This window comes from Corythoichthys intestinalis, chromosome 12 (genome assembly GCF_030265065.1).
Source record: "Corythoichthys intestinalis isolate RoL2023-P3 chromosome 12, ASM3026506v1, whole genome shotgun sequence".
NCBI lineage: Eukaryota > Metazoa > Chordata > Actinopteri > Syngnathiformes > Syngnathidae > Corythoichthys > Corythoichthys intestinalis.
The window spans coordinates 14,428,107-14,452,082 of NC_080406.1; the positions used below are offsets into that span (position 1 = coordinate 14,428,107).

General features: G+C 40.6%; 1 protein-coding gene and 1 long non-coding RNA gene across 2 annotated transcripts in view; both read right to left on the reverse strand.

Moving 5' to 3' along the window:
* The window catches only part of fer1l6 (fer-1 like family member 6), a 58,794-nt gene extending 41,906 nt beyond the window's left edge, over nucleotides 1–16,888 (reverse strand). The window contains exons 1-13 of the mRNA XM_057853257.1: nucleotides 16,536–16,888; nucleotides 13,069–13,154; nucleotides 11,341–11,452; nucleotides 9,532–9,586; nucleotides 7,690–7,821; nucleotides 7,544–7,606; nucleotides 7,381–7,459; nucleotides 4,790–4,946; nucleotides 4,502–4,688; nucleotides 4,284–4,385; nucleotides 548–638; nucleotides 357–471; nucleotides 48–282 (exon numbers count right to left, since the gene is read on the reverse strand). Of these exons, the coding sequence (XP_057709240.1) occupies nucleotides 48–282; nucleotides 357–471; nucleotides 548–638; nucleotides 4,284–4,385; nucleotides 4,502–4,688; nucleotides 4,790–4,946; nucleotides 7,381–7,459; nucleotides 7,544–7,606; nucleotides 7,690–7,821; nucleotides 9,532–9,586; nucleotides 11,341–11,452; nucleotides 13,069–13,154; nucleotides 16,536–16,570 (1,449 nt within the window). The 5' untranslated portion in view covers nucleotides 16,571–16,888. The remainder of the gene's footprint in view (nucleotides 1–47; nucleotides 283–356; nucleotides 472–547; nucleotides 639–4,283; nucleotides 4,386–4,501; nucleotides 4,689–4,789; nucleotides 4,947–7,380; nucleotides 7,460–7,543; nucleotides 7,607–7,689; nucleotides 7,822–9,531; nucleotides 9,587–11,340; nucleotides 11,453–13,068; nucleotides 13,155–16,535) is intronic.
* A 727-nt stretch (nucleotides 16,889–17,615) lies between these two features.
* On the reverse strand, nucleotides 17,616–23,968 carry LOC130927582 (uncharacterized). Its single transcript, XR_009066452.1, has 3 exons — nucleotides 23,772–23,968; nucleotides 23,568–23,604; nucleotides 17,616–19,074 (listed from the first exon to the last, which is right to left on the reverse strand). It is a non-coding gene; the product is annotated as an uncharacterized LOC130927582 (long non-coding RNA).
* Between the last annotated feature and the right edge of the window lie 8 nt (nucleotides 23,969–23,976).

A 23,976-nucleotide genomic window follows, 5' to 3' on the forward strand; every position in this document is an offset into this window, starting at 1 on the left:
ATTTCTGCTTGACAAGACAGTATAACTTACTATTCTGAATGACTTACTGTAGGAGGAGGTTCCACTGGTAGAACCTCTGCCCCTGCTTTCCCTTTGTCGTCATCACCTGTACTTCCAGATGAGCCGCCTCCTACGCCTCCAGCTGCTGGGGCCTTGGTGTCTTTCCCTCCAGCCTTTGCCACTTTAGCATCCTTTGCAGTCTTCACCATTTGGGCAATTTTGGACACTGGGCCCGTACCACCTGACAGGATCTCCACCACCAGCTCCACAAAGACACGCCCCCTAGACACAGGCATTCGAATACCTTAATGGTTGAATGTTTATTGTCCGAATCACCAATTATTTCTTAATCAAACCGGTAAGAGACTCCCTCTCCAATGCCCTCGTTCAGCTCAGCTGTGTCATCACCCAAAGAGTTTCTGACAGAGCCATACAAATTTATCCAGGCGGGACCAAAAGTAGGTAAAAAGCCTGAGGAAACAACAGGACCAGGTTGTTTCCACGCCAAATGTTTCTACGTCACTAAGCTCTCATTCATTTTTCTTACCTCTGTCGCCATCCTGTTCATTGGAAATGCGCCTCAAGTCAAAGTAATGGGTTCCTATGGCAACGTCACTCATACTTCCTTCATCCCAAACCTGCTGGACACAAGACTTTGTTGGATAAGAACATGTATAGCAGACAATAGGTTATTAAAAGGCATGATTAGTGAAGTCAGTATACATCTCGCCTAATGCAATCTTCTGATATGCTTGCAAGCATGACCAGTTGTTTTTCACTAACACTGCTGATTGTTAGTTTTGCCTCAGATAATCATGGACTTTTAACTGCCAACCAGCAAGGCTCATGACCTATTTTGCATGATCAATTAATCACCAAACAGACACACCTCCTTTTAAGTACAATATAAGCAACGCCGAGCTCTCTGTTCGGTGTGCATTTCTCTACACAGGTCTGTTCTGTCATTGAATGCACCCAGAAATTTCTGAAATTAAAACTGCGCAGTAATGATCTCTTGCCTCCAGTCTTTTACTTTGCAATTTAGTCTAGCCGTCTCACCTGAATTGAAAATGAACACGCGGAGGACCTGCAAGACTGCCTCCAACAGTAGCATGTACTGTAACATATTTCGTTACGAAATATTTTTACTTCATTACTGTACTTAAGTATATTTTTGTGTATCTGTCTTTACTTGAGTACAAATATGAAGTGTTAATTTTTACTTCTGAAGGAATCTGACCTTTTAGCCAAATTGCCAGAATCACGCCAGCCGAACCGCCGGACCCGCGCTGGCGCGGCTCCAACAACCCAGGCTGGAGGACACCAACAACCCAGCCAAAAGGCCAGACTCCACACGTTCACCTTAGTCTTAACCCCTTGTACTGACTCCATTTTGAAAGCTGGAAAATGGCTTCAAAGCACAAGTTGACAATTTATTCAAGTCGACAGCGATCATACAGCACAGAAGGACCCAGGCGAGGATTCAGGGTCACCATATCACAAGTCAACAAAAGGTTCCCGAGAAAAATGACAATGATTACATGTCAACATATTAATAGTTAGTGTAGGCGTTCAATGTATTTCTTGTTGTTTGTGTTTCTTTTCTTTCTTCTCCTGTGTTTCTTTTCTTCTGTTCCCCCATAACCCCTTGATCACAATGGGAGTATGTCACACTCTCAATGTGTAACTAGGGCTGTCAAACGATTGAAATTTTTATCGAGCTAATCACAGCTAAAAAATTAATTCATCGTAATTAATCGCAATTCAAACCATCTATAAAATATGCCATATTTTTCTGTAAATTATTGTTGAAATGGAAAGATAAGACACAAGACTGATATATACATTCAACATACTCTACATAAGTACTGTATTTGTTTATTATAACAATAAATCAACAAGATGGCATTAACATTAACATTCTGCTAAAGCGATCCATGGATAGAAAGACTTGTAGTTCTTAAAAGATAAATGTTAGTACAAGAAATTTTATATTAAACCCCCTCTTAATGTTTTCGTTTCAATAAAATTTGTAAAATTTTCAATCAAAAAATTAACTATGGTGCTCATGGTGCTGAAACCCATAAAATCAGTCGCACCCAAGCGCCAGCAGAGGGCGACAAAACACCACAAAACACAAGTAACAAGTGGACATGAAATGGTGCTGTCATTTTAATCTGTTTGAGCGGGGCATGTGCGTTAATTGCGTCAAATATTTTAACGTTATTATTTTTAAAAAGTAATTACCGCCTTTAACGCGATAATTTTGACAGCCCTATGTGAAACACTAAAACTGTTCAGACCAACCGGGCACTTAGATTTCCATTCTCCGTGTCAAACAGCTGAACAGGACAGGTTTAAAAAAAAAAAATTAGGGCTGTCAAAATTATCGCGTTAACGCGCGGTAATTAATTTTTAAAATTAATCACGTTAAAATATTTGACGCAATTAACGCACATGTCCCGCTCAGACAGTATTCTGCCTTTTGGTAAGTTTTACAGCAAGGCTTTTTGTGCTGCAGCACAACAGCGAACTCTTGTGGTCGCTTTGCGACATGGTTTATTTTTTTCTTGACAGTTCATATGGCTGCACGACGTCTCGGGCTGAAGCCTACGTTGTAATGATGTGCTTATATGATCCTTGGACAAGATTTGTCCGTAAGTATGGTTGTTGTAAAGAATGTACATATTATGTTAGTAAGCGAAATGTTCTATTTTTTGTATGAGACGCTTTTTGTTTATGTTTAGTGAACCTGTATAGCGTGCTAAGCTAACGTTGTTGCTAATGCAATGCTTGTTTTTTTTTGTGTAGTTTTATGACGGTCTAAAGAGGACAATAGTTTGAGGCTATTTTATTAATAAATCAGATGAAAAAGGAAGAAGTGTGATTATTAAGGCGTCGTTCACTAGCTGTCTAGCTTTGGAAAAAGTAGACGCTTCGGAGTGAGGACAGCATAGAGGGATTTAAATGACAGTAGAGTGAAATGCCCACTACAGTCCTTATGTACCGTATGTTGAATGTACAGTGGGGAGAACAAGTATTTGATACACTGCCAATGGATTTTCCCATTGGCAGTGTATCAAATACTTGTTCTCCCCACTGTATATATCCATCTTGTGTCTTATCTTTCCATTCCAACAATTTATTTTACAGAATATATATAATTTACAGAAAAATATGGCATATTTTATAGATGGTTTGAATTGCGGTTAATTGCGATTAATTACGATTAATTAATTTTTAAGCTGTAATTAACTCGATTAAAATTTTTAATCGTTTGACAGCCCTCAAAAATTTTTTAAAACGTAGGCTCCCACGGGCCGGGCTTTGGACAGAAGAAGGGTGTGTTTGGGCGTTGTTTAGGATTATTGTCTGTTTGTGGATTGGACAGGAGGATTCGGGAGTTACTGTTGTCAGGGCAACAAGGGTTTTGGATTTTGCCACCTCAGCGTCAAAGGGGCTCTTGGAGTCTTATCAGTCGTGTTATCAGTTGGATATCAGGCGTTCTCCTCTGTTCCTTGTGTTGGGACAGGGTGTCCCGCCATTTGTTCTGGACTGTCCGGGAAACTGATTGTGAGAGTTGGTGGTGCAGACGTGGGCTTGTCAGTGTCAATCTTGCTCAGTCAGTTGCATGACGCACACGTTGTACTTCCATGACAAGAAGGCGTCATGTATCTCTTATGCCCTATATTCTGCTTGTTTTCCTTAAACTATGGTAAAAGTGTGATTTATTTTATTTTGGGTGTGTTAGAGTAATACAAACAGTCGATCGGTAAATACGAGAAAAGATACTATTCCCTGATTCTTTATATTAAGTGTGTTAGAATAATGCAAACAGCTACACGGTGCCCATGAGAAAAGGTACTATCTCCTTCACTTCGCTACATTTTACAGCACGTATCTGTCAATTTTCTCCACTACTTTTCAAATTGTCGTCTGCGTTACACGTTTCTTTTGTTTGTTTGCTTTTTCTAATTGTGAATTGATATTTTCGTTTCCATGCCTCTGGGCTCTGGCGCAATCGATAAGCCCCGTGCAACTATACCGCAACTGAGCTCTAGAGGCAGCAACGTGAGTACAAGCAAGATTAAGCAGGTGAACATAATATTAACAAATAAAAAATAAACAACAACAGTGAGAGGCGCGTGCCTTCGGATGGGTGCTGCACACTCTTGTACAGTGGGTGGAGGTGTGCAACTGCTAGTGGCTTGCAATTCGCTATTAATAATTGTAATAACATGTAGCTATCATTTACCTAACAGTTAAAGTATAAGCTTTCAGACCTGAATCTTCATCCTTTGGCACAGAGGAGGAAACATCTCGGTGAATACGATCTGTTCATTCCATACTGGATCTGCATTGGACCTCTGTGTGGAAGTGCGACCCTTAAAGTTGAGAGGAAAAATTGAGGCATTTACATGAATACTGTCATTTTTTTGGCTCAAGTGATGTCAAATTGAGAGATGGTGACCACCATTTACACACAATCAATATTACCCACCATTTGTTTGAAGAAGCTAACAACCACAAAAGGGTCTATAAGCGCTGTGTTGTCTCCGATGAAGGCTTTGGTCACATTGGCCATGATGCTGGAGTTGTTGCGGGGAAGACCTTCCGCTCGATAGACCCTAACTGAGAAACGTGCCCAGGGACGTTCAGATGGGAATCCTTCTGGGATTAGTAGGTTCCTGGGAAAATGATTTCAAATTTGTGGTAAAAAAAATGATACTGTATAATGAGATGTTGGTGACATTTTGCTTAGCAGAAAAAATACAACTGCTTTACATACTTTTCTATCTGCTCTTCAGCGTCACTGGCTTTAAGACTGGGCTGTATAGCATCACCCTTTGCCGAGACACTAATGTCACACTTGACATAACCTTTGCAGCCTGTGCTAATGTCTCCCGGGACTGACAACATTGCCCACTTGTTAATAAATTGGTGACCTAGAAAAACAAAAGGACGGAAAGGAAACCACAGTGGTTATTAACTTTACTTTTTTTTTTTTTTTTTTTTTTTTTTATAAGCTGTCCTGTTCAGCTGTTTGACACGGAGAAGTCTGACTGCCCGGTTGATCTGAACAGTTTTAATGTTTCACATTGATGGGTATTTATTTTATGGGTTTGCACTTTGCACTTTACCAACTTAGCTGTATGAGCTGGATGGATGCTCCAAACAAAGTTTCGTTGTGCTTTTTTTGTAACAATGACAATAAATATTCTGAATCTGAATCTGAATCTGAGAGTATGACATAAGCCTACTCCCATTATGATCATTCACATACCTCATTTATTATGACAAAACAGCGAACAGGAAGGGATTATGGGGGAACAGGAGAAAAACAAGAGAAGAAAGAAAAGAAACATGAACAACAACAAGAAATACATTGGACATCTACGCTAACTACTAACATGTTGGTGCTATCGTCAGCTGGATGTATTTCCAGTTGACACCATGTGGGGGGCCTGTTGACCAGGGAAAAAAGGGGACGGGGGTGAGGGAGTCAATAACCTAAGTGATTGAAAGGGGTAGAGTGTACACAAATCAGCTCTGTTATCTAGAACCCAGTAATCGTGTGAATCCCTCGTGAGTGTAAGCCCGTTGGCGACCGAACCTACGCCGCCCCCCGCCAATCCCAGCACCGGGACCCCCCACCCGAGCGCGCCCCATCACATCTAGCCGCACGCGAGCCCCACCAAGCGCGCGACAGCCACGCAGACGAGCGGAGACACCATGCAGGCGCCAACCCAGGGCCACGGCCAGCCCGGGGAGGGAGGGAGGGTGGTTGGATGGGGGGTGAAGCGCAGCCCATCCCTCCTCCCGCAGCCCAGCAAAGGAGCCATCATCCGCCCTCCGCGATCTCCAGGGTGGTCCCCTGGGCCACCCGCGCACCCATCAACCGGCCTTCAGGGATGGCAAGAGGGGACGCACCACCAACCCCACGCACACCCCCAGCCCCACCCGGCCCACGAGCCGCAGCCCCAAAACCGGCACGGCACGCCACGGGACCCCCAGCGGCCCACCACGCCCAGGGCAGAGCAGGGTCCCTCGCTCAGCCAGCAACAAGCGACGGAGCACAGGGCGGACATCCAGTCGGAGAAGAGAGGGGAAGGTGGAGGCAGGAAGGTGCCGAGGAGCCGCCGCGGGGTGACGCGAGATCGGAGCCCCGACTTCCCCCCCACCCTCGCGGCCGGCAGCCCAGGCAGAGGGAAGGTCACGCCCCGGGAGCCATGCCATAGAGAAAAAATGTGGGACCCACCTCCCACCCTATTACTGTGGCTGCGAGGTTCCCGGCTGGCAGCCATTACCCAGCACCGTGATGGGATTGTGAGGGGAGGGTAGTGCAATGTATGCATTAAAATCAGAGAGCTTGGCTTGGGGCAGTGGGACCACAGCATGGAATTTCTACCCAGCTGCCCGCCCCCTCTCTATGATGTGTATGGTGCATTAAAAAAGGTGCGGGGACGGCGGTGCCTGTCATGAGGAGGTAACCGTGAGGCACCCCCCCCTCCCCCAACAGGTCCCACCCATCCCACAACCTTGGTGTGTGATGCATTAAAAACAGGGGGGAGCCGGGCTGGGACTGTATCTCCCCGTCCCAACTCTCCCCGGAGAAATGAATGAGTATGTAAGTGCCAGGGTGAAAGATATTTACAGTGCCGAAGTGAGTAGTGCGTGAGTTGAGGCAGGCTCCTGTGGGCGTGGCCCCGTTCACCCGAACCACTGGCTGCAGGGCGAGAGAAGCGCCAGGGCCCCGATTAACCCCCGCCCCAGACTACCCACGGCGCACCCGCAGCCGCCCACCATTCCCCCCGCTGCCCGAGCACCCACCCAGCACCCCGAGCAGGCGCTACGCCAAGCGCTGGAGACCAGGGGATGTCCACCTCACCGGCACGGGGCAGCAAGCCCCACCCAAGGCCCCGCGGGCCCCAAGAGGCCCCACCGACGACCCCGCAGGCAGGAGGGCAGCGGCAGCCGCTGTGGTCCAGAGAGGCGGAGACAGACCGAGGGGACGGAGGCGCAACCCCCCGCAACCCACCCCCGGGCCGGTAGGGGTGCTCAGTATTACACCAGGGGGCACCTCCCCCGGTACATCCCGGTACACCCGGTACAAGGAGACGCGGCTCTGGCCGGGCCGACCTGGGAGGGAATTATGGCCGCAGCATAGACCACCCAGCCCCCACTCCACCCCGGCTGGCCGCGAGACCAGCGCGCGCCTGACGGGATCCACGCGCGACCCGACGCAACCAGACAGTGGTTATGAACTTTACAATGTGTCAGTAAAAATTGTCCCAGTTGTCTGACTCTAGCAACAACATGACTTACAGGAACAGAAAGAAAACACAAGTCATAAAGCACGAAATTCGGCTTACTGTCTACCTGGCTGTTTGTAGACTGTCCAGACATCCAACTTAAAGGTGCCAATACAGATGCTCCTCAGCATCTTGGAATGCATCACCTTTCCGAAGGAAAGCAGAAACAACAACTCGGTATTTGAATGTCTGACAATAATTAACTTTTTACACCTTACCATTATACTTACCGTCAGCTTGATGACTTTGTCGAAGAAGATCTCTTTGTGGGCAAAGAAGTCAAACACAAAATACTGAGGGAACAAAACGAAGAATAACTCAAGTTAACAACTCACACTTGATTTTTTTTTTTTTTCTGTTCACTTTGTCCTTCTACCTCATTGTAAAAAGGAGCGTTGGTTCCCTCTTTGACTGTCGTCTGTTTTTTCTCATCGCCAATTTCAATCACCACACTGGGGTCGATGTTCTCCCCCACTAGTTGTTTGGCCTCTGTGATGTTTATAGCAACCTGTACACACGCCACAATAACACTACATAAACTCCTACTATGAATATCTCTCTGCTAATTACACATGAGCATTATATATACATTTGTATGAAACAGTATCTGAACCTTTTGGAGTTTGTTACATTACTGCATAAAATCACAATCAAATGTGATTTGATCTTTGTCAAAATCACACAGATGAAAAAACAGTGTCTGCTTTAACTAAAACCACCCAAACATTTATAGGTTTTCATATTTTAATGAGGATATTATGAAAACAATGACAGAAGGGAAGAATAAGTAAGTGAACCATCACATTTATTATTTTGTGGCCCCCCCTTTGGCAGCAATAACTTCAACCAGACACTTCCTGTAGATGCAGATCAATCTGGCACATCGATCAGGACCAATCTTGGCCCATTCTTCTCTACAAAACTGCTGTAGTTCAGTCAGATTCCTGGGATGTCTGGCATGAATCGGTGTCTTTAGGTCATGCCACAACATCTCAATGGGGTTCAAGTCTGGACGTTGACTTGGCCACTCCAGAATGTGTATTTTGTTCTTCTGAAACCATTTTGAAGTTGATTTACTTTTGTGTTTTGGATCAGTGTCTTGTTGCAGCATCCATCCTCTTTTTAGCTTCAATTGTCTGACAGACAGCCTCAGGTTTTCCTGCAAAACTTTTGAATTTATTCTTCCATTGATGATTGCAAGTTGTCCAGGCCCTGAGGAGGCAAAACAGCCCCAAATCATGATGCTCCCTCCACCATTCTTCACAGAGGGGATGAGGCGTTGATGTTGGTGAGCTGTTCGATTTGTCCTCCACACAAGACTTTGTGTGTTACTCCCAAACAATTCAACATTGGTTTCATCAGTCGAGAAAATATTTTGCCAAAACGTCTCTGGATTGTCCAAGTGCCTTTTTGCGAACATTAAACCAGCAACAATGTTTTTTTTAGACAGCACTGGCTTCCTCCGTGGAGTCTTCCCACGAATACCATTCTTGGCCATAGTTTTAAGTACTGTATAGTTGATTTGCGCACAGAGATATTGGACTGTGCCAGTGATTTCTGTAAGTCTTTAGCAGACACTCGAGGGTTCATTTTTACCTCTCTGAGTATTCTGCGCTAAACTCTTGGCATCATCTTTGATGGACGGCCACTCCTTGGGAGAGAAGCAACAGTGCCAAATTCTCTCCATTTGTAGACAACGTCTCTGACTGTTGATTGATGAACATCCAAACTTTTAGAGATGGTTTTGTATCCTTTCCCAGCTCTATACAAATCAACAATCCTTGATCGAAGGTCTTCAGACAGCTCTTTTGACCGAGCCATGATGCACACCAGACAATGCTTCTCATCAAGACATTTGTTACCAGTTGTGTGTTTTATAGCGGGCAGAGCAGCTTTAAACTGCTCAGCAGTGATTAGGCACACACCTGACTTAAATTGTTTGGTAAACATTGGTTTCAATTGCTCTTTAAGTCTCTTTAGGCAGAGGGTTGACCTACTTATTTGTCCCCCTTCTGTCATTGTTTGCATGCTATCCTCTTTAGAATATGAAAACCTATAAATGTTTGGGTGGTTTTAGTTAAAGCAGACACTGTTTTTACATCTGTGTGATTTTGACAAAGATGGTGATTTTATGCAGAAATGTGAGAAATTCCGAAGTGTTCAAATACTTTTTCATACCACTGTATATATATACTGTACATAGGTGGGATTAGTTTACCTGGAAGCTCTGTGGTTTCCCTTCACTATCTTGCATGCGTGTGTTAAGTTTGGACCTACACAAGGTTATTCCATTAATGCACAAAGTACCGGAAAGGAAACATTAGATAAGTAATAATGCATGCCATGTGATGCTGCTGCATATTAAAAAAAGCCCCATTCACAAACATATCCCAGTAAATTCCCGTGTAAAGTAACGCGGTATTTACTTGCATCATTGCTTTCACGCATGTAAAGACGTCCCGGGAATGACGCGGGTTGGACACTTTCACAGACTTGTCCCGTTTTGCCCACTGGCGCTCTCTGTGCAGTGAGGGCTGATTTTATAACCTGGACATTACGTCATTTTTAGTGGGCTCGGCTGTCACAATGTTTGTCAAATATGTTTTGTTATAGAGCCGGTTGTGGGACCGTTCCCGACGTCGTAACTGCAGCCAATTCAAGCTCACAAAGACTGTATTTAAGCCCAGGCAATCCAAGAGAAGGGTGCCGAGATATTAACTTGCTGGGCGCCATTCGACACCTTGTACTCTCTAGTTTCGTGCAATTGCTAGCTTGTTCATCTGCTGCCCTTGTTTTGAAATCCCCTACATTGTGCTGGTATTTGAGTGTATTTGTTTTGTTGTCTTATCGGCTCTCTGCCTGCCGCTTAGGTTGGTATTATTGATTCCCGTCGACCTACTGTCACGGACCCATTATGTTATTCCCCCTTTTCCGCGATCGCATGTATTTTTGTGGGTATTTAATAAACCCTTGAACGCCTCCCTCCGTTGTTTTTTTCTTGAGGTACAACCTTGTTTCTGCAGTTGCGGACCCTAACATCGGCAACAAAATAAACTACACATTTCCAAAGATGGACGATGGACTCTCTTCCTTGGCTCTACGATCAAACAGCAATTTAATTTCATTATGTTTTCAGTTTAATTTAGCTTTCCAGCTTGCTATGTTGATAATTGCGATGTTTGTTTACCCCTTTTCGTCTTACTGCGAGGAAAGAGGAATGATATTTAAGTCATCGACCATTGTGCTTTGACCCGGAAATTTAACGCTTGCTTTCACATACGCCTCGTCCCGGGAAAAGTCTCGGACATTATACTAAGACGCAACCCATTAAATGTCCGCGTAATCTCCCTGTCAGGCGACCCGGGAACTGCCTGTTATAAATCCCGGGATTTTAACGGTATTCAGGGGTATGTGAAAGGGGCTAATAAGAGCGAGGGTGACATCAACAAAACATTGCATTAAAGAATACCGGTAACACTTTATAATAACTATCCGTTTTACTAGTTAATAGATCATTAGTAAACTGTTGATAAATGATTTATTGTTGATTTGTGAAGTATTTGTTAACAGTTTGTTAAGCATTTACAGGGTGTTCCAATATGGTTGACCCCATTCTAAATGCCCATGCTAGTTCATGGATCTTAATAAAACTATATACACTTTATGTTGAAGGTCATAAGTTTTATTGGTTAAATATACAAAGAAAAGTAAAACATTTGTTGGTTCTATGGCAGATTTTCATAAATGTGCAACATGAGCGCTGCCTGCAAAATGCCTTATTAAAAATGCCTTTTCTTTTGAAGTGAACGGCATTTATTAACCTGAAAAGATAGAAATGCCAAACGTTACACACAAAAACTTGAAACGTTTCTACACAAACTGTGTTTCAGGTTAAGAAAACCCTGTAAATGCTTAACAAACTGTTAACAAATACTTCACAAATCAACAATAAATCATTTATCAACAGTTTACTAATGATCTATTAACTAGTAAAATGGATAGTTATTATAAAGTGTTACCAGAATACCTTTTAGTATTTGGGAGGATTCTGGTTCTGATTGCAGAGAATCCATGTTGATCCTCGTCACTATTTCCTTCAAGCATCTGCGATGCCTCACAGCAGACTTCCCCTTCACTGTCTATTCAATTTAAAAAGGGAAGAGGAATAAATTATAAACAAAAGTACACATAGACGCCTATTAGGAGTGCAACTCAACTCAAAAATTTCATGACAATACAGTACGATATGAAGTGTGTGGACAACGATAAGATATTTGTTGATATTAAAGTCTGTTTCAATTCGATTGAAGACCCTTTGATCGATTTTATACGACATTATTTATACATGTAAAACAATACGTTACTGTGTTTTAATACCCGTCTTGTCTCATTAGGTTTCCATTTTTGTCTGTCTTACAGAACCCTTCCCTTATTTCAGCCAATCAGCTTCTTCCCCTCTTGTCATGTCCCTTGTTTGTCTGCTTGTACAGGAGTTGTGGGGACCTCTTGGTACCTCACAATACGATACGATTTGCGTTATACAAAACTCACGATAACGATGATCTCACAATATGGCGATACGATGATTATTGACATATTGATCAGGAAATCATTCCACAAATTAACTAATAAACAAAAAAAAACAAGCTATCGTCATCCTTTTGCTGTATGTTTATCACTTGCAGACGTCCAATCCATTTGAGCTGGGAGGGTGGCAGCGAATGAACCCCACCCACTTCAAACGGGCCCCTCCCACTTCTATGGCCGTCAGTGGAAGCCAATGCCAGGCAACGAGGTTGTTTTGGGCCATTTCAGGTCATTACCCGTTGATTTTCAGTCACCTCTTGTTGATTTGGGGCATTTAATATTTCACTTCCTGTTGATTTTGGGGTACAGAACAGGAAGTGACCCAGGAATGAATAGGCAGTGACTCAAACTCAATAGGAAGTGACCTGTAAATGCCCTAAAATGAACAGAAAGTGACCTGTAAATGGCCCGAAAATTGTAAAGAGTGGCAGCAAATGGTCTGGTTTCGAACAAACAAATGATCATTTGCCCATGCCAGTCTTAATGGATTTGGGCATCGAGCTTAAGCATACTATGGTGGAAGATTTTGGGAGCAACTTGTTGGTTCCTTTTTTTTTTTTTTAACATTGACCCCCATTTTAAAACGATATCTTGATTCTTGGCATGAGCGTTTCCATAACCATTGGGGATGCGAAGTATCACGATATATCACAATTTTGATATTTTGTCATACCCCTATTTCACAGTATATCACTTTATTTAATTATGTCATGTTTTGCTCCATTTTTTTGTCCACGCTCCTCGTGTTCCCCATCATAGGAAGTTTGACTCCCTTTGTTTGGTTTGTTTCTTTTTCTCATTTCCTTGTTTTTTTTCAAAGATTTAGTTTGTACTTTCTTAAGGTATTTTTTTTTACAAAACATTTTAAAGTTCCACCATCAACCCTGCTTCACTGCACTTGAGTCCTCGCTCCTCCGTGCAATCATCCAACTATTCATGGCACATTAGGTGTGAGTGTATCTTAACCAAGTGATGAGGAAAGTTCGTGCTGCATGAAAGAAATGTGATCTGTAATAAGTTTGAGATGCTTGAGCATGTAACTGCTTGTCAAAGGTTCTTTTCTTTTTCTTTCTTGGATGCACACGCACAGTCATGAATGTTAGATTAGTAAAACTGCTGCCGAGTAAGTTTTATTTGCTTTTTGAATGTGCCAGGACCAAAGACTTACCCAGAGCCGCCTTGTTTTCAAGGACCAAGTCTGACTGGACCTTTTTCTTCTTCTTGCCTTTTAAGCCGAACATCAGTTTTGCTTTTCTGATCACGACAGAACACAACAAACCACATTTATAACCATGTTTTTACATCTAAATAATACAATAATGTGGAAATGTTTTATCAAAAGCTCTACCTTAATGATCCAATAGAAAGTGATAAATATACATAAACACACACACACATATTATACACACTGTTGTAACCCAGCAATTCTGTCAGAAAATGCTCAATTTCTCTCAGAAAATGATTGCAATTACAAATTCTTTGGTTGTAATATATTTATTTATTTTGCTTGCAATGAAAAAACACAAAAGAGAATGGGGGGGGGGGGGGGGGGGGGGATGAAATCATTATGATTTTACACAAAACTCCAAAAATGGGCTTGGGTTAGGGTTATTGACACCCTTTGAAAAATCCTGTGATGTTTCTCCAATTTGTGTCATTAACAGCACCTATGACTTACCTGCGGCACATAACAGGTGGTGGCAATAACTAAATCACATTTGCAGCCAGTTATAATGAATTAAAGTTGACTCCACCTCTGTCCTGTGTCCTTGTGTGTACCACATTGAGAATGGAGAAAAAGAAGACCAAAGAACTGTCTGAGGACTTCAGAAGCAAAATTGTGAGGAAGCATGGGCAATCTCAAGGCTACAAGTCCATCTCCAAAGACCTGAATGTTCCTGAGTACTGTGCGCAGTGTCATCAATAACTGTAAAGCCCATGGCACTGTGGCTAACCTCCCTAGTTGTGGATGGAAAAGAAAAATTGACGAGAGATTTCAAGGAAAGATTGTGAGGATGGTGGATAAAAAAACCTCGACTAACATCCAAACAAGTTCAAGCTGTCCTGCAGTCCGAGGTTGATACACTGTCAACCTGTATTATCCGTTAGCGTCTGAATGAAAAGGGACTCTATGGTAGGATACCTTGGAAGACCCCACTTCTGACCCAGAGACATAAGAAAGCCAGGCTGGAGTTTGCCAACACTAAACTGAGAAAGCAAAAAAATGTTTTGGAAGAATGTTCTCTGGTCAGATGAGACAAACGTAGAGCTTTTTGTGAAAAGGCATCAACATTTTACAGGGGAAAAAAACGAGGCCTTCAAAGGAAAGAACACTGTCCTCACAGTCAAACACGGCAGAGGTTCCCTGATGTTTTGGAGATGCTTTGCTACCTCTGGCACTGGACTGCTCAACCGTGTGCATGGCATTATGAAGTCTGAAGACTACCAACAAATTTTGCAGCATTATGTAAGGCCCAGTGTGAGAAAGCTGGGTCTCCCTCAGAGGTCAAAGGGTCTTCCAGCAGGACAATGACCAAAAAACACTACAAAAAGCATGAGAAAATGGTTTGACAGAAAGCACTGGAGAATGGCCAGCAGTGAGTCCAGACCTGAATCCCATAGAACACCTGTGGAGAGATCTGAAAATGGCAGTTTGGAGAAGGCACCCTTCAAATCTCAAAGATCTGGAGCAGTTGGCCAAAGAAGAATGGTCTAAAATTCCAGTAGAGCATTGTAAGAATCTCATTGATGGATACCGAAAGCGGTTGTTCGCAGTTATTTTGTCTAAAGGTTATGCTACAAAGTATTAGGCTGAGGGTGCCAATACGGCCCATTTTTGGAGTTTTGTGTAAAATGATAATGATTAAAAAAAAATTTTTTTTTAATTCTCTTTTATGTTTTTCATTACAAACAAAACAAATCAAGATACTACCAAAACATTTGTTATTGCAATAATTTTCATGGAGGAATTAAGCATTATCATATAGAATTGCAGGGGTGCCAATACTTTTGGCCAACTGTGTACGTAAATAACAATCAAAATTTATGTTCTGTGCTATTTATTTCTTCAGTTACTGTTCCAATTGTTTCATTAATTGCTAGCTATGGTATTAGGTAACACTTTATTTGACAGTGGCACCATAAAACTGCCATAAGACCATTATAATTATGACATGACAATGCCATGAGGATTAATGAATGCTTATGACAGATGTCATTTTGTGTCATCCGGCAAATTATCTCACTTCTGAATAGGGTTGTTCCGATCATGTTTTTTTGCTCCTGATCTCGATCGTTTTGAGTATCTGCCGATGCCGATATTTCCCAATCCGATTGCTTTTTTTTTTTTTTTGCTCCCGATTCAATTCCAATCATTCCCGATAATTTTTCCCGATCATATACATTTTGGCAATGCATTAAGAAAAAAATGAATAACACTCAGACGAATATATACATTCATCATACAGTACATAAGTACTGTATTTGTTTATTATGACAATAAATCCCCAAGATGGCATTTACGTTATTAACATTCTTTTTGTGAGAGGGATCCAAGAATAGAAAGACTTGTAATTCTTAAAGGATAAATGTGACTTTGTATATTGTGACTAAATATTGCCATCTAGTGTATTTGTTGAGCTTTCAGTAAATGATACTGTAGTGTAGCCCTTTAACTGTTCTGCCCAAATGCATGATGGGAAGTGCAACCATGACTGTGCGTAGTGGTATCAATTGATATACCTTCTCTGTGTTAGGAAATAACACAGGGTTTTAAGAAAAAGATCAATTACTACCTTTCTTCCCCACATTGCTTCCCACGATATTTCTAATCGTAGGGAGAGGGATTGTAAGGCTTTAGCCAATTAAAAAAAGGTTCCAAGGGCTGCCAAAATTCACTCATTTTACGCTGCCTTTTAGCTCTAAATATAGGTAAAACAGCGCCATTACAGATTGAACGGGACAATGCGTGAGTGGGCCGTGCAGCGCATGCGTTAATTGCGTTAAATATTTTAACGTGATACTTTTTTTTTTTTTTTAATTACTGCCGTTAACGGGATACATTTGATATCCCTACCTTAAGCCTAAGCTAAAGACTCTGGATGAGTGTAACATATGTCTGTAACGTTAAATAAAATTAGAAAACTATTTAATTAAAAAAATAATAAATAAAATAAAAAAAGGCATGTCCGATATTTTTTTGCCGATTCCGATACTTTGAAAATAACGTGATCGACCCAATCGATACATCTCTACTTTTGAATGGATGTATAAGATCCTAACTGGACATAAATGTAGTTAGTGACATAATTTGCCGGATGATACTTAATGACATGCATTTTACAACACATAAACGTGGCTCCCAGTTTTATATGGGACCAAAAGTAATTAGAAAATCTAAAATGCTGGTGCTAAAATGTTCCCATTTTTATACTTTGTTGCGCAATCCCTTCTATATATCTTTAAATCAATAACAACATGAAACAACCAAACCAAATTAATAATCACTTTTATGCAACTTAATAGATGACCTACAACCTTACGCTATGAAAATCATAAGCCATTGCTGGAGGTCTGCCCTAGTCGGAGAGTCACTCTAGTTTTTTTAATACAATGCACAGAAAAAAAGCTGCTCACCGTCGTTGGGTCGCAGGACTCTCCATCGTGTCCATCTTGTTTTACACACACAAAATTTTCCTATACTTTGGCAGCTCGAGCTAGTGAATACAAAAATAAAACTAGTTCTCATGAAAACTGATCAAGTTGACAGCCTCGTTCTTAATGTAACCAGGTGATTAAAGACTTGGACATACAGTAGCTTCTCTACATCTTTTGTTCTCCTCTCCAAATAAATGACATACTGCTCTCAGCGAACCTCCTCACGCTTAACAAAACATTTATTGTTAGTTATTTTAACTCATGGACATGCCCTCCTTTGAGGGCAACTCACACGCATCACGTCTTATCTACCTTGCCATCTTACATAGAGCCAAATGTACTCATTTGCATCCATGAACTCAAGAACTTGAAAATTGTTATTCTGTATTATTAGATTCTTACCTCAGTGCAGGATCCATTGTAGTGGGTGCAACTAGTAGTTGTTTGCAGTCAGCATCAGCAGCTAGATGGTGTCCGGATCATGTGGCTGACATAATGTCAAAAGTTACATCACAATGAGACATTTACCAAGAGTTGACTCTCACTGAGTGACTGATATTTTCCTGTTTGCCTAGAAAATGTAGCCATTTTACAACTGTATCAATCTTAAGTGCATTTTCTGGTTAAACAAAAAAAAAAAAAAAAAAAACTATGCCATATTTCTTTTCACTAATACTGACAATATAGTACAAGGCATAATACAGGCATATTACAAAATAAAATGGAACACTTAGTATCAGCATTTACATACATACTGTGATTTTTTTCAAGCATAAACAACACTATAATGCCCTTTGCAGGTCAAAACGAAAAACATTTTTTTCTGGAATACATGAGTATGAAATTAAAGTGGGTGTAACCATAAGACCAGGATGTATGAAACTGTCTTAAGTTAACAAACCCTCCTCATGTAAACAAAGCTGTCAGCCCAGGTCACACTCATACGGAGCATCTGCAATGTTAAGGCAAATATAAGAACAGATCATTCTTTATTGTGATATTCATATGTCGCTCTATCATTTACATGATATATAAATTATTAAACATACTTAACGTGTATGTACTATTTTTGGCCACCAATCTTACAAATGGCTACTTTAAAAAAATGCATTGCAAGGAAAGAACAACACATACGAGGGGCATTCAAAAAGTAATGCACTCAAGTGCATTGCTCTTACAGGATTTTACCAATCTTGTTTATATTTGGCACAAACATGATAGGACACACCTTTTTGTGATTGTTATATGTTTTTCTTTTTTTCCAGATTTTTAAAGTTTAAACTAGCTTCCAAAATGGCTGCCCCTCTTGAAGCTCGTCAGAAACAAAGAGCTGTAATCGAATTCCTTGTTGCAGAGGGAGAAACCCCTCAGACCCCTGATCCCTCATTACTGGAGATGAAACATGGGTATACCATTTTGAACCTGAATCTAAAAGGAGATCAGTGGAATGGCGTCACCCAAATTCACCACGGACAAAAAAGTTTAAGGCCCAAAAGTCAGTGGGCAAAATTATGGCCACCGTTTTTTGGGATTCTCAAGGTGTAATCCTTGTGGATTTTTTGCCGAAGGGGGAAACCATTAACTCTGAGGTATACATTGAGACTCTTAGGAAGCTCAAAGCAAGAATTCGACGTGTTCGGCCCAACTTGGACATGGCAAATGTGCTCCCCCAGCATGACAATGCATGTCCTCACACAAGCATTAGGACCATAGAAGTCATCACTTCATTTGGATGGACTGTGATACCACATCCGCCATATTCTCCTGATTTGGCACCGTCAGACTACCTCCTCTTTGGTCCAATGAAAGAAGGAGTCCGGGGCAACCGATATGGCAATGACAATGAAGTGAAAACTGCTGTCAAGAATTGGCTTAGAGATCAACCGGCCGAGTTCTACAACACTGGTATACATGCCCTCGTTCATAGGTGGACTGTAGCTCTTGAGAGAGGTGGAGACTATGTGGAGAAGTAAAAATATAATCCTCACACTTGTACCTTTCTTTTGATGTATAATACATGTTGCTATTATAATTTGTTTGTACATAATAAAGTTGGGTGCATTACTTTTTGAATACCCCTCATAGTAGATGTTAGATTTGCTGAAACCAGTTGTAGGGGTCGAGGTATCGACGAAAAAAACTTTCCATTCAAAACAAATAGCGATTCACAGTAAGACATGCAAGATGTATTAAGGTCCTTTGATCCTATGAACGATCAAAGTGAATGTGCTATGTACAAACAAAAATCCAATGACTATTTTACAGGTTCATTCTGCACAGAGATGATCAGTTTTGAGTCCACTGACAATCCTCATTTAATGAAATAAAAAAAAATAAAAATAAAAAAAAAAAAAAAAAAAAAAGGAATAAAGAACGAAAAGGTAATTGAAGTCCTCCAATTGACGTTTTCTTCAAATTGCTTTCTTTTCATCCCTGGTGACGCTAATTTGGTTTACGTTCAAAACCACTCTTCTCAGTTATCTCGTTCTCATTCCTCTTGAAATCACAGTCAGAAGATCTGGGGGAAAAAATGAGGAAAGACACTGTCGAATCATCGGGTATATTTACTTTATAATATATATATATATTATTAGGGCTGTCAAAATTATCGCGTTAACGGGCGTTAATTAATTTTTTAAATTATTCACGTTAAAATATTTGACGCAATTAACGCAGATGCCCCGCTCAGACAGATTTAAATGACAGCACAGTGAAACGCTCACTTGTTGTGTTTTTTGGAGTTTTGCCGCCCTCTGCTGGCGCTTGGGTGCGACTGATTTTATAGGCTTCAGCACCCATTAGCATTGTGTAAGTAATTATTGACTTCAACAATGGCGGGCTACTAGTTTATTTGTTGATTGAAAATTTTACAAGTTTTATTAAAACGAAAACATTAAGAGGGGTTTTAATATAAAATTTCTATAACTTGTACTAACATTTTTCTTTTAAGAACTACGAGTCTTTCTATCCATGGATCGCTTTAACAGAATGTTATTAATGTTAATGCCATCTTGTTGATTTATTGTTATAATAAACAAATACAGTCCTTATGTACCGTATGTTGAATGTATATATCCATCTTGTGTCTTATCTTTCCATTCCAACAATAATTTACAGAAAAATATGGCATATTTTATAGATGGTATGAATTGCGATTAATTGCAATTAATTACCATTAATTTTTAAGCTGTAATTAACTCAATTAAAAATTTGAATCGTTTGACAGCCCTAATTATTATATATATTATATATGGCGGAGAACACAGACAAGGCTAAAAAAGCAGTTTCTGCTCTTGCGCCCCTCTTTAAAATAAACCCCTGTATTTTAAGCCAAAAGAACTTGTGTTTGATAGAACAATATATTTATATGCTGCCAAAGCAGATTCATGGCGCATTAAGCCCCCAAACTATTTTTAATTTGTCCGTTTTACCCTGGAAGCCCCCGTTTACAGATGTCGCGCAACCGCTTTTGTTTCAACCCAGCCATAAAAAGAACATGATATTTATTAATCAAAATGTCATTTTTAGCTTAGAATCATTAATTGATGTCCAAAATTTTGTTTAAAAAAAAAAAGACTTAAAAAAAAATATTCACTCACATATTTTAAACTTTTTCAATAAATTGCGTCACAATGAAAAAAATGGCGTCTGTAAAAATGTCACAGATATCTACCACATAACTATCGATTAAATGTATGTTTTTGTTACTGACGCATTTTCCCCAATATACAGTGGGGAGAACAAGTATTTGACACACTGCCAATGCTCCCCACTGTAAATAATCGATCCAAACCACGAAAAATTGGAGAAAAAAAAGCGTTTAAAAGGGTAAATATATTGAAAAGAACATCTCGACCACTCCTTGATGTCTGCGATTTCTGCATCACTACCCTTGTTATATTACCATGTTTCAGCCATAAAATCTCCCATAAATCCATCTGTGGCCATTCACGCCTGTGTCTTGACACTCGATGATACATGCTACATGGAGTTTTTGGATCGAAACAAGGTAAGTACGCGATGATATCTCATTAAAATCATGGCGTCTTTAATTCTGCTCTCGCCCCCAGTTAGGGTTTTTCTGTTTAAAAAAAAAAAATTGAAATTTGGTCAAATTGGGGGTCTCGGAGCGGAACTTCAACTCACTTGAGTATTTTCCGCCATATATTTTTTATAAACATTCTGTTTCGACTTTTATTTTTTCTTTTATTATCTGGCATGTACACTGCTGGCCAAAAGTATTGCCACATCTGCAATTCTGTCAGATAATGCTCCATTTCTCCCTGAAAATGATTGCAATTACAAATGCTTTGGTAGTAAAATCTTCATTTAGTTTGCTTGCAATGAGAAAACACAAAAGAGAATGGGAAAAAATATATGTATTCTCATTTTATACAAAACTCCAAAAATGGGCCAGACAAAAAAGTATTGGGACCCTCAGCCTAATACTTGGTAGCACAACCTTAAGACAAAATAACTGAACAACCGCTTCCAGTATCCATCAATGCGTTTCTTACAATGTTCTGCTGGAATTTTAGACCATTCTTCTTTGGCCAAATGCTCCAGGTCTCTGAGATTTGAAAGGTGCCTTCTCCAAACTGCCATTTTCAGATTTCTCCACCGGTGTTCTATGGGATTCAGGTCTGGACTCATTGCTGGCCACTTTAGAAGTCTCTAGTGCTTTCTCTCAAACTATTTTCTAGTGCTTTTTGAAGTGTGTTTTGGGTATTGTCCTGCTGGAAGACCTCTGACGGAGACCGAGCTTTCTCACACTGGGCCCTACATTATGGTGCAAAATTTGTTGGTAGTCTTCAGACTTAATAATGCCATGCACAAGGTCAAGCAGTCCAGTGCCAGAGGGAGCAAAGCAACCCCAAAACATATGGGAACCTCCGCCGTGTTTGACTGTGGGGACTGTGTTGTTTTCTTTGAAGGCCTCATTTTCCCCCCCCTGTAAACTCTATTTTGATGCCTTTTTCCAAAAAGCTCTACTTTTGTCTCATCTGACCACAGAACATTCTCCCAAAATGTTTTTGGTTTTCTAAGGTAAGTTTTGGCAAACTCCAGCCTGGCTTTTTTACATCTCTGGGTCAGAAGTTGGGTCTTCCTGGGTATCCTACCATAGAGTCCCTTTTCATTCTGTAATATGTATGTAGTATAGTACAGGTTGACACTGTTGTACCTTTGGACTGCGGGACAGCTTGAACTTGTTTGGATTTTAGTCGAAGTTCTTTATCCACCATCCTCACAATCTTTCGTTGAAATCTCTCGTCAATTTTTGTTGTCCGTAAACATCTATGGAGGTTAGCCACAATGCCATGGGCTTTACACTTATTGATGGCACTGTCCATGGTAGACACAGGAACATTCAGGTCTTTGGAGACGGACTTGTAGCCTTGATATTGCCCATGCTTCCTCAAAATTTTGCTTCTCAAGTCCTCAGACAGTTTTTTGGTGTTATTTCTTTTCTCCATGCTCAATGTAGTACACACAAGGACACAGGACAGAGGTTGAATCAACTTTAATCCATTTTGACTGGCTGCAAGTGTGGTGTAGTTATTGCCACCACCGGCTATGTGCCACAGGTAGGTAACAGGTGCTGTTAAATACAGAATTTAGAGAAGCATCACGATTTTTAAAGGGTGCCAATACTTTTGTCCGGCCCATTTTTGGATTTTTGTGTAAAAATGATAATGATTTAATTTTTTCTCCCATTCTCTTTTGTGTTTTTTCATTACAAGCAAAACAAATGAAGACATTACCACCAAAGCATTTGTAATTGCAATCAGTTTCAGGGAGAAATTGAGCATTATCTGTCAGAATCGCAGGGGTGCCAATACTTTTGGCCAACAGTGTACTTACGAGCTCATAACTTAATTTACATGTACTGTATATCATATCAATTTTCTCCTCTACAACGGATGGAAATTTCATGAATTTGTAAAATTTCATCATTGTGCTTTAAAATAGGGTTGTTCCGATCATGTTTTTTTGCTCCCGATCCCGATCCTTTTAGTTTGAGTATCTGCCGATCCCGATATTTCTCGATCCGATTGCTTTTTTTTTTTTTTGCTCCCGATTCAATTCCAATCATTCCCGATAATTTTTCCCGATCATATACATTTTGGCAATGCATTAAGAAAAAAATGAATAAAACTCGGATGAATATATACATTCAACATACAGTACATAAGTTCTGTATTTGTTTCTTATGACAATAAATCCTCAAGATGGCATTTATATTATTAACATTCTTTCTGTGAGAGGGATCCACAGATAGAAAGACTTGTGACTTTGTATATTGTGACTAAATATTGCCATCTAGTGTATTTGTTGAGCTTTCAGTAAATGATACTGTAGCCATGCCCAAATGCATGATGGGAAGTGAAACCATGACTGTGCGTAGTGCTACCAATTGATATATCTTCTCTGCGTTGGGAAATAACATAAGGTGTTAAGAAAAAGAACAATTGCCACCTTGCCTCCCCACATTGCTTCCCATGATATGTCCAATCGTAGGGAGAGGGATTGTAAGGCTTTAGCCAATTTTACTCCTTTTATGCTGTCTTTTATCTCTCTATATAGGTAAACCAGCGCTATTACAGATTGAGCGCGACAATGCGTGAGTGGGTCGTGCAGCGCATGCATTAATTGCGTTAAATATTTTAATGTGATACATTTTTTTAAAAAATTAATTACCACCTTTATCGGGATAAATTTGATAACCCTATCTTAAGCCTAAACTAAAGACTCTGGATGAGTGTAACATATTATGTCTGTAACGTTAAATACAATTAGAAAACGATTTAATAAAAAAAAAATATATATATATATATATATAAAAAAGGCATGGCTGATATTTTTTTTTCCGATTCCGATACTTTGAAAATGACGTGATCGGACCCGATCGATCGGGACATCTCTACTTTAAAATATAAACATATTTGGATATAGTGGGAATATTAAAGAAATAAACTGGTGCGGCAAAGTGCAATAACAGCTGTGGCTAACCTTTTTGTGTGCCCACTTCACTCAGACAGCGGAATACCTAAAGCAAACAAACAAAAGCACACACACAAAAATCAGCCAAACAATCGGAAAACTCACAATTTGGGGCACTCGCGAGTCAAAATACTGCGAGTAATAGTCTTTAGGTGGCACCATAGGGGGTGACCACATAAAGCTTACAGTGTGGGCTTGCTCGGGGCCTCCTACCTGGAACGAGAGGGGCCAAGGAGTTGCTAACATATTCTGCTGGAGTCATGAAGGGGTTTGAAAGCGCTGCAGCATGGGGATCTGGCTTTGCTTCACCTTCGCGGAATGTGGTGGACAGTTTCACGCCCATATTTTTTAGGATTTAGCCAAAAGTGCACACTGTGCTGATGTAAACAGGCAGTCCAGGCAAGAAGTATCAAAGAGT